Consider the following 11,872-nt stretch of genomic DNA (forward strand, 5'->3'; position numbering starts at 1 on the left):
CCCTCACTAAAATAAAGGCAACTTGGTTCAATATCTCTATTGGCCTCCTGCAAGGTCCACAAGTGGGGAACATATTCAATATCAATACAACCATGTTATGAAAATACTTCTTTATACTCAGTTATTACTCACTAGTCACTAGACTCACTAGTATTGATTCCAAATTCAAATTTCCAATAATGAATAGTAGAGATCTTCACCAAACAATTTGGAGATTCAATACTGCCTGCACAGCCTCCCTCGATATCAAAAAAAAAAAAGAGCAATAATATAGTCCTGACTGATCTGACATTACTCTTAATAGTGAAAAACAAGAAAAAAAACCAAACTTGATGCATGGAATCCAATAAACCGGGTATCTGATTCTACATATCATTCATCACCAAAGAAACGATTATACAGTTTCAACAAGTCTGCTAATGGGGGCACCAAATTTTCAAGTCAGAGTTTTTTGTTTGGTAGAGACACCAGTGTAATAGTATCATTGCACATTTAATACTCTCCCTCTCTCTTTCCTCCATTGTTGAGAGATTCTTCTGTCACTGTACATCCATCCCCGTATCTCCATTAAAAAAGAAACTAAAGATCGTGTAAAAGAGAAAACAGGACTTTGGAAAGTGAAACCAAAAAGATTATATCACAAAATGTGTAGGTTAATAATAAAAGTATGAGATGGACATTTTTTTTTCATTTAGATTCTGAATTTCTCTTCTTCTGATTCTCAGTTTCATCATCAACTTTCATTAATCTTGTAAATGTTGGGTCAGATTTACATCTTGTTAATGTCAGTGGTACTCCTCCTTCCTTTTCTACTACTGATACTACTTCTTTAATCACTGTACTACTACTTCCATTACTACTTGATGAAGTTTCACATGACTCAATCTTTTCCTCATTATCAGTTACTAGATTTTCCAGTGTGGGTTTCTCAATTTCTTTACTACTTTCAGTATTGGTAATATAATTTTGATCTGTACTACTGTCACTAAATCTACTGAACATTGACGTTGAGGAATTTTTACATGGATCTGACCTGCATCTCATTAGAAACAATGCATTCTTTGGTGGTGAATGTGATCCTGCTGCTGTTGTACTCACAAAACCCTTGCTTTCTTCTACTTCATCTTCATCCTCAACCTCTTCCTGTTTATCTATTGGTTCTTCATTTCTCCTAACTTCAAGTACAGTTTCATCAACTTTATCTTGTGATGAACAACACAAGAACCAACTTCTAAAAACAGATTTAGAAGGAGAAGAACAAGAAGAATTACAGAAAAACAGAGATTTTTTCTTACTCTTCCAATTCCAACTCCAACAAAACCACTTGTTTGGTGATGAATCTTTGCTTCTTGATCTTTTTTTAGCTCTAACTTGACCCATACAAGTAACTTTTGGAGAAGTAGGTTCTTGAGTAGTAGTTTCAACAGTAGCACTATTCTTTTTTCTGATAAACAGTGGACTTGAACGAGTAGAAGATGAAGATGTTCTTCTAGTACTTTTACTTCCTCCATTACTTCTTAAAAATCTCATTAATGGTGGTGGGAATTTCTCTGTTCTACCTGGACTTGTAATGGGTTTTGTTCTCATTTTGGATTATCAAGAATCAGAAAATGGAGAATGAAAATTTGTGATTCTGAGATGGCATTTATCAACACACTATCTATTAGACTATTACACAAGGGGCTGGCTGTAAAAGAATCAAAATTTTATCTATTAAAAAAAATGAGGGTGTGAAATGTTCAAGTTTTTTTCAAGTTTGTCTGTTGTTACTACTAGTATTTTGTAGAGATCTTAATTGTAATTTGGTAATTAATGTTGTTAATTAAGATGAAAGTGGTCCCGCCAGACTCTGTGGAACTTGCATTTAGTTTGGCAACTTTGACTAGATTTAGGTCAACTTCTTTGGTTGACTTCAATGTGAAACGGAAAAATGGACTGTAAACTGAAGGTTAGAAAGCTTGGCCCTTGGGCATTTGGTGGCGCAAGGTTCCTATTTGCTCCAGATGCTTATGTGGCACATGTTCAATTAAATGCAGTCTAGGTGAAAACCACACTCCAAACTGAACTCTACGGATTACACTTCACATCACGTCTTACTCTTTAATTCTACCCACTGTTATTGCTATTTGTGAGTCTGTACCCAAGTTAGTAAGTTCGCGAATGATTCGCGAATTATTCGTGAATTTTTCCGTATCACGAATTTTACCGTCTTATTCGCGTACGTTTGCAACTCCGAACCCAAGTCGCGTATTATGTGGCATTCCAGAATTATTCGCGAACCGTTCACGAATTTTACGTATCCCGAATGATACGTCCGCTTAAACGACTGAAGAGATTTGAAGGTGAAGGTGAGAGAGATCTCAAACTCACTAACCAAGCATCTAAACCACCATACGACGTCCTCTTGGATAACTAATGTTGTATATATTATTAATATCATCATATTAAGTTTAGTTTTTCTTTAAATAACTCACACATATACATAAAAATTGGTCTATGACCTTATAAATACAAATTATTTGTTATATATAGATACCGAATTTTCAGAGCCGAACTCACATTTATAAATCGAATTATACACGTACGTATGCCGTTCCGAATTACTGACGAATCACGTCCCGTTGACCGAATTTTGGACCGAATCTGGATTTTACAAAACCGTATAATACTCGTACGTTTGCCGTTCCGTACGTTTGCCGAATCCCGAATTGCTAACTAGGGTCTGTACTGCTACTGCATAGTCCACGCTCCTTTAAACCTAACAACACCGACTCAAATCCATTACGAAGAAAAACGATTACAACGTCGTGTGAATCCCAAAAAATTCTTGGTTACACCGTAACAATTACCCAAGACAATAACCTTGTCTCTTGTTCCTCACAAATATACTATCACAACGAAACCCTAGCTTTAGCCCTAAAAGCTATCCAAGAAATCTTTCACCGATCTCTTAATCGTTTTCTACACAATACAATTCTACAAGGCTTAATTACCTATTTATATAGGTTACAAACTTGGCCACCAAGAATTCTAGCCGTTTTAGGAAACCCCTTCCCTAAATAATCAAGTCTAACTTTAAGAAATAATAATTAGTCTTCAATAACTAAAAATCTCCCACTTTGAAGACTCAGTTATTGTCTTCAATTCTCCTTTTCTTCAACTTTAAATTTGACGGTGCTAAAACATCTTCATGTCAGTGCGGCTCCCCTCCCAGATCCTCATTCTAAGAGACCAACTAAAGCCTTGCAGAGCTTTAGCTTGTATGATGTAACTCCCTTGGTAAACATATCCGCCGGATTCTTCGAACCAAGAATCTTCTCGAGCTTCAACTCTCCTTCTTCTAAGAGATCCCGAATGAAATGGTAACGGATATATATGCTTCGTCCTAGCATGATAGGCTGAGTTCTTGGCTAAATGTATAGCGCTTTGACTGTCGCTAAACAGAACACTATCTCGTTGTTCCTTTCCCAATTCATCTAACAAACCTCGTAACCAAATCATCTCCTTGCTCGCTTCTTACTGCTACATACTCCACTTCCGTAGTAGATAATGTCACCAACTTCTGTAAACGTGAGTTCCGACTCACTGAAGTTGACCCCATAGTATAAACATAATCGGTCGTACTTCGCCTTTTATCTACATCACTTGCGAAGTCTGCATCCACATAACACCTCAAGATAGAACCACCTTTTCCATAACACAATGGTACGTTTGTGTTACCTCTCAAATACCTGAGAATCCACTTCACGGCTTCCCAATGTTGTTTTCCTGGGTTTCTTGCATATCTACTCACTACTCCCACTACATGTGCAATATCCGGTCTCATGCACACCATAGCATACATTAGACTCCCAATCGCCGAAGAATATGGTACGTCAGCCATGTACTCCTTTTCTTCATTTGTCTTCGCACACTGCATACTTGAAAGACGAATTTGACTTCCAACTGGAGAACTAACTGTTTTAGCATTCTCCATGTTGAACCTTTTCAACACTCGTTCAATATATTCATCCTGACTAAGCATAAGTACACCCTTAGCTCTGTCTCTTATGATCCTCATACCAAGAATCTGCTTTGCTTCACCAAGATCTTTCATAGAAAGCTCACTTGCTAATTGTTTCTTCAAATTCTCAACTTCTTTTAGAGATGTTCCGGCAACCAACATATCATCCACATACAGTAATAATATGATGTAGTCAGAACTGCACCTTTTGAAGTAACAATAATGATCTGCATTACTCCGTGAGTAACCACCTTTATGCATGAAGTTATCAAACTTCTTGTACCACTGTCTCGGGGCTTGTTTTAAACCATACAAACTCTTCTTTAGCTTGCACACCATCTCTTCCTTTCCTTTTACTATGAATCCTCTGGCTGCTTCATGTAAATTTCTTCATCTAGGTCACCATGAAGAAAAGATGTCTTTACATCCAACTGTTCAAGGTAGAGATCTTCAGAATCCACTAGACTTAACACTACTCGAATAGTAGTCATCTTCACAACTGGAGAAAATATCTCGTTGTAACCAACACTAGGTTTTTGCTGGAAACCTTTGACAACCAACCTCGCCTTATAGCGAATATATCCATTTGCTTCAGACTTCATCCGATAAACCCACTTGTTATGCAACGCCTTCTTACCTCTTGGTAATTTTACTAACACCCAAGTGTCATTCTCCTCAAGTGAATTCATCTCATCTTCCGTAGCAAGTTGCCACTTGCCTGAATCATCAGCCGCTAGTGCTTCTTTAATATCTTCAGGTTCACCTCCATCCGTAAGTAATAGATAATTCAGAGCATACCTTGGGTTTGGTTTTGGAGTTCTTGATGATCTTCGTACTTCTTGTGGAACTATAGGAGTAACTCCCACTGCAGGAGAAGTCTCTTCACCTTGTACTTCTCTGTCGTTAGCAACACCGTGCCTTTCTTGTACCACATTTTTTCCAGAAACATCATCAATATCGATATACAACTCCTTATCGACGTTGCTTGATCCTGACATCTTCAACTTGTGTTTTATTCATGTCCTTGTACAGATCATTCTCATTAAAAGTGACGTCTCTACTTCTGATAACTTTGTGACCCTCGTAGTCCCAAAGTTTATACCTAAAAGTGTCATTTCCGTAACCAATAAATATACACTTCTTTGCTTGAGCACCTATCTTATACCTCTCACTGGGACTAAGATGAACGTAACCAACACAACCAAAAACTTTCAAATATGAAAGATTTACCTTTTTGCCGGTCCAAACCTCCTCTGGTATCTTTCATATCTAATGGACTACTAGGTGTCCTATTGATTAGATAAGCAGTCGTCTTTGTTGCATGTGCCCAGAAGGTCTCGGGAAAACCAGAATGCAACCTCATGCACCTAGAACGTGCATTCAACGTCCAATTCGTACGTTCTGCTACTCCATTCTTCTGTGGCTTCCTTGGAACTGTCCTCTCCAAACGAATTCCATTTGTAGCAAATAACTATAAGAATTCTGTTTTCTCATACTCACCACCGTTGTCTGACCTTAGACACTTCAACTTCAGACCAGTTTCTGTTTCAACCAAAGATTTTCACTTCTTAAATACTTCATACACCTCGAATTTATTCTTCATGAAGTAAAGCCACACCTTCCTTGAGTGATCATCAATAAAGGTGACATAATATTGGAACCCGCTGTGAGATGCAACATTAATTGGTCCCCATACATCCGTGTAAACCAAATCAAGTTTCGCACTTCTCAAGGCTCTGCCGCCTCTGCTGAAACTATCCCGTTTTCGCTTTCCAATAACACAGTCTTCACAAAAACTCATATCAACAGACTTCACCTTAGGTAGATATCCTCCCGAACATAGAATCTTCATGTTCTTCTCACTCATGTTCCCTAATCTTCTATGCCATAAGTTAGTGTCTTCACCACTACTAGACACTGCTAAAGTAGTTCCATCTGAAGTCCGGTAGAGAGTACCGACTCTAACTCTACGAGCTAATACCATAGCTCCTTTCTTCACTTTCCAATTGTGTTTCGTAAGCACAACTTCACAGTCATCATCACAAACTTGGCCCACAGACACCAAGTTCTTCTTCAAATTTGGAACGTGTCTTACATCCTTCAATTTCCATGTCGAACCGTTGACTTTCAAGATCACATCACCCAAACCAATGCTGTCGCATGCTTCACCATCACCTAAGAATACTTGGATATAGTACCCTTCTTTATAAGAGATCATAATACTCTTATCACCCGTTTCATGGAAAGAAGCTCCCGAGTCTATAATCCAAGACTCATCTTGCTTGTCCTCAGAGAGTAGTAGAAAACCTTCCGTAATCACCTTCTTAATTATCAACAAGGACCTTCACCGGTTCCGCAGCTGCAACTACGTTGACCTCTTCTTGATTACCTTTGTTTCCACCATTATTAGTACCTTTGTTTTCCGGACAATCGCGTTTGAAGTGTCCTACTTTCTTACACGCCCAACACTCAACAACACCTCTAGTCCGGGATTGAGATCTCCCTCTAGACTTTCCTCTAGACTTCCATCTGGATTTGTTGTTCTTGTTCCTATTTGAACTCCTACCTTTATCTTCTTCTTGCATACTTAAGGCCGAGATTGAGGTACTAGAACCGTAACTTTGTTCTATTCTTCTCTCCTCTTCAGCAAGTAACCTTTGTTGCACATCATCAAGCTTCAACATCTCTCTCCCTGCGGAATTGCTAACGGTTGTCCTTGCAGTCTCCCAACTCTTTGTTAATGACGACAACAACCTTAAACCTTGAACTTCATCATCAAAAGTAATACTAACTTTTGAAAACTGAGAAATAATTGATTTAAACTTCCCAAAATGTGCTGAAATTGCTTCGCCTTCTTGCATCTTCATATTAAATAATTGTTCACACAACATAATCTTCCCCGAGGCTGATGACTTTTGATACAACTTTTCAAGTTTATCCATAAGATCCTTAGTACTAGTTTCCTCTTGTACGTTATTGTATACTTCCTCTGTTAGACATCTACGGATCACGGCTACACACTTGCGATCAAGAGTTGTCCATTCATCGTCTTTGCGTGCTCCCTTTTTCGCAACTCCACCCAATGGATCAGCAAGGTCTTTCTCATATAGGTAGTCTTCCATCTGAGACTTCCAAAACCCAAAGTTCTTCCCATTAAAAACTTTAACTCTAGCTACCGTAATTTCGTTATTATCACCATAACTCCCACTCTAATCGTACTACGATAAACCCTAAAGCTCTAACCCGAGCTCTGATACCAGTTTTCAGGATTTTCTTAGGGAATCACTAACAACCGCGGAATAACGGATCTTGAGATATTATAATGAATAATAAGTAAAACAAGCACAAGCAACTATGAAAATACGAGAAAGATAAATCAACTCACAAGACACAAGATTTATAGTGGTTCGACCAATAAATACAACATGTATATATTGTCTACGTCCACTTTGATCCACACCAACTCAAATCCATTATGAAGAAAAACGACTACAACGTCGTGTGAATCCCAGCAAACCCTTGGTTACACCGCAACAATTACCCGAGACGATAACCTTGTCTCTTGTTCCTCACCAATATGCTATCACAACGAAACCCTAGCTTTAGCCCTAAAATCTATGCTAGAAATCTCTCACCGATCTCTTAATCTTTTTCTACACAATACAATTCTACAAGGCCTAATTACCTATTTATATAGGTTACAAACTTGGCCACCAAGAATTCTAGCCGTTTTAGGAAACCCCTGCCCTAAATAACCACGACTAACTTTAGGAAATAATAATTAGTCTTCAATAACTAACACGGTGGTGGCATCATTGGATGACAATTCCCTAGTAGGGTCTTTCGAGATCTTTTTTATTATGTATAAGTCCCTTTTTAACAAATAAGAGTGAGCAAAGCATCCAAAGATAGAAACGATTTCATTTCGCATTGCATGCTCCAACTGCATTTAGATCGAGCGGGCAACAAATTACAAATCGAACGTATAGCTTAACCAAAATAAGAAAAGGAGACGTCAAGTTGAGACTGATGACATAGAAATACTGTAAGCTTTATATAATACTAATATAATGGCAAAAGGTATATACAATCTCAAGTTGAAACCCGTAAAAATATCTATAGTATTACTTCAGAGGTGCATCGAAGATTACCAGTTAACAAATGCTTGCTCCTTTGTCGGGAAAAACGGCTTTACATCTTCTTCAATTAATTTGCATGAACCCATTATTTTTTCATCTTCTTTTCCTAATTATTTCAACGAAACTAAGGTGTTTTTATGAGGAAATATTTGACTAACTGCACTAAACCGTACAAGCTCTTTCGAGGTTGAAGCACTTGCATCGTAAATGCCGAGATCCCTAGAATTGAAATATAAAACACCGCTACTCTTGGTAAAGGATAATGGTTTTCCAACGTAAAAAGTGAACTTTTCTCTCCAACCTAATGGCTCTTGCACCACCTGCTCTTTCATGTCACCAGTATCGTTCTTCCCTTTCAGTGGCCATATGTCATAACTATGCATTCTGGTAATTTGGCTGAAATATTTGACAAAATAATATAAAACCCCACCCACAACCCCTATAGAACCATATTCAGGCCACAAAGAATCTGGTGGCCGAGGAGGTCGTGAAACATGTTCACGAAACTTTTCCTCAGTCAAATCAAAAACAAAAACCCTTCCGCATGTCGATTCCACCCAATGCAGTGCTCCATTCACAAAGACACCATGTTTTTCAACATGTGCTTTGCCATCCTGAATATCAAACCTTCCAACAATTTTCCATCCACTGCCACCGCCAACAGTATACACCAAAACTTCAACAATATTGAGGTCTGCACTTAACCTATGAATTTCAACAACTTGATACTCATTAGTCAATGGAAGGTAACCAAACCCTCTCGTCCAAGGAATAGAGTGATCGGAGTCTCTGTTAAATTTTGGTAGCTTAACATATTCTCTCGTCACAGGGTTACAAATATAAACAGAATCATATCGGAATCCAGTTCTAAAACAGACCAAGCCATTAAAAGAACCAAAAACTCTATAACCAAATAGAGGGGTGAAATTGATCCTTTTAATACTATCAATAGGTGTATCATCATTATTATCCTTATACTCAAAGTAATAAAAATGCTTACTCTCAGATAAGACACGAAACGCCATCTTACCAGAATCAGTGGAGTGATTAAGATGAGATAAATACACTTGATAGAATGGTGGATGATAAGAAACGAGGTTTCTTCATGGTTTGCAAACCAATTTGCAGTCCAGAATGAATTCAGTTGGTAAACGAGTTATAATGTCGAGTGCAATGTCTATTGGGAGATGATTGAAATTCCCCATTTAATTTTCGTAGGGGGTAATTTACATAGGGAAGAAATTTTAAAGTTTGGAAGAAGATTTGAGAATTTTGGATGTGGTTGAGAGATAGTAAAGTTAATGTCGGGGTTTATTGAGAAGGAAACCGGTGTGTTTATTTATAGGGAATACAGAAATCCGCAGAGGTCAGTCGGTCACAAGAACCGAATAGTAGGAAACAAAAGTAGCATACACTCCACCGACTGAACTTTAACGTATTACACTTCTCTTACCCGCATGTAGCAGCTTCGTTAAACATGTTGGAAAAATTGACACTAAAACAGGGTGAAGAAAAGAATGTTGTATTAGGGTTCAAGGCTCTAATTAAAGATTCTTTTCGACAATAATTTGACCCTTTCCAAATTGAATTGAATAGTACAAACAAGTCAATGAATATCGACGTCAGGATACTTGAAGCCCCACAACAGTGTTGGATTCAAAGTTTGTACGAACTTGATCCAACCAAGAACACACTGGTTTTGTTTCTGATGATGCTTGAAAGAAAGAAAACAGAAAGAGTTGAGATGTGTTTTGAATGAAAAACAAGTCTCCTATTTAAAGAGGAAATCACACCCTTTGGAGATGACTCTTCATCTCTACAGGCATCTTTTCAGAGTGAACAGGCGCGTCTCTTCCTTCAATGCGTCCATTGGTGAAATGAGGTCGAACCCCGGGAACAGCCTAAATGCCTATTAATCAAAGGGTTTGTTGAAAATATCCAACATTCTCCCCTTATTTTCAAAAAACCAAAAATAAGGAATAAAAGTTTTAAAACTGGGGTGGTTGCATCACCTAAGTGACTGCCTACGTACCCGAGTGGGATCAAGCCAACGTAGTTCAAGCTAAGTTGAGACAAAGCATCATCGTGGAGACCAATACATAAATGATAGGTACCTGATGGTATTTTTGATAGTGGTAAATAAGGTTGTCGTTCACTCGGACTTTGTTGAATTGATTCTAGGCTTAAATATAAAAATACTAAAAATAAGAAATTATATACAAAATATGTAACGGGATGAAGAATTTACTGTGACTCGGGATTCCACTTCTTTTCATGTTCATGGGGTTCATAAATTAACCCTAGACATTTATAGATCAAAACAAAAGAAACAATAACTATATTCTTTGCTAAAGTAGATTTCATAAAACATTAGTTGTAAGTTGTGAGCATGACGCATCAAAAGTAATTAAAACCAAGCATGCGACATCAAACAAAATAACAAATATTTAATAGAAATCATAAAACAATTAAATTATATGAAAATAGTTATAAAAGAATTATGTTAGTTACCACATGAACGAAACACAGCCTCCTCCGTCGTCCCAGTGATGGGGTCTATCTCATCATGATGGAAACATGCTCAAAAGTTGATTTCATTTATGTTCAAATATGGTTTACAAATGACGAAAATGTGAGAAAATTATTAAAGCAATGATTTTCTTTTCTCTCCCAAAAACTCTACCCAAATGTGCTCTCTAGCTCTCTATTTATACACACAAATACACATCACTTAAATATATTCTTCCATAACTCCAAAATCTTCTTCTTTTTAATTAAAAATATCTTCAGGAATTTTTCCTTCTCTTTATTCTATATATGTCTTTACTAAACCCATATCTTCTTTAATTCGCAGAATAAAATCCAAGATAAAATCTTCTAAGGATATCTTTCTTGTTTAATACAAGATAACTTCCTTTTTCTTCAAAACATCATGTTTGTAAGGCAAGAAGATATTCTTATCTTAAAGATAATAAATCCTTTACCGTTGAAACCAAATTTCCCGCCAAATTTTCTTTTCAAATCAAGGAAGAAGATGGAGCCGCCTTAACCGTGCGATTAGCAGTTGGCTCCCTAGGGTGCCCCTTATCCAAAACTGAGAGTCCGAATAACATGTGTCCTCTGGGTGCCTATACCAACTTTTCGAGACGAATTTTCCAAAAATGTTTATTTTCCAAAAATACCTATAAACAAATAAAACACCATAATAAGTAGAAAATCGAGTACCAACAATACTGAAAAATTGAGGACAATTCGGTTACAAAAATGTGTCTGTCAAATACCCCCGAACTTATTATTTGCTAGTCCTCGAGAAAATCTAATCTAGAAAAATAAAAATGACTACACTTAGCACGTGCAGCAAGCCGTTAAACCGCTAGGTAGCCCTAGCGGCGGAGTGTTGTCTCCGGAGGGTTTACCAGAGGTGTACCCACAAAAACTTTACTCCGGACCCTAGCTATCTACGCAAAACCTTGGAAGGCACTAAAGAATCTCCTTGGTTGGCATACTCTCATTGACTACAGGAGGAAGTACCCTGATGCGAAATTCCAATTGTTGTACACGAGTTTGCACTCAGCATACTAAATTTCATATATAAGTGACAGAGCTCTACTCAGATAGTTTATGGACATCATAACCGGAGTCAACCAATCACATGGAAAGATTAAGAAGATGGATAAAGAGAAAAGTAGATGGTTTAAAGTGAACGGTGTTTCCCATATCTGTTTGAAGG

The 11,872-nt window shown here is 37.5% G+C and overlaps 2 protein-coding genes across 2 annotated transcripts; both read right to left on the minus strand.

Annotated features, from left to right (window-relative positions):
- Nucleotides 1-358: 358 nt before the first annotated feature.
- On the minus strand, nucleotides 359-1,727 carry LOC113320283. Its single transcript, XM_026568211.1, has one exon. It carries the CDS (start codon nucleotides 1,585-1,587, stop codon nucleotides 688-690), a length of 900 nt encoding a protein of 299 aa, XP_026423996.1. The 5' UTR covers nucleotides 1,588-1,727; the 3' UTR covers nucleotides 359-687.
- A 6,525-nt stretch (nucleotides 1,728-8,252) lies between these two features.
- Nucleotides 8,253-9,167, minus strand: LOC113324626. Its single transcript, XM_026572925.1, has one exon. The coding sequence runs from the start codon at nucleotides 9,165-9,167 to the stop codon at nucleotides 8,253-8,255; it is 915 nt and encodes a 304-aa protein (XP_026428710.1).
- Between the last annotated feature and the right edge of the window lie 2,705 nt (nucleotides 9,168-11,872).

Source organism: Papaver somniferum, chromosome 11 (assembly GCF_003573695.1).
Source record: "Papaver somniferum cultivar HN1 chromosome 11, ASM357369v1, whole genome shotgun sequence".
Classification (NCBI taxonomy): domain Eukaryota; kingdom Viridiplantae; phylum Streptophyta; class Magnoliopsida; order Ranunculales; family Papaveraceae; genus Papaver; species Papaver somniferum.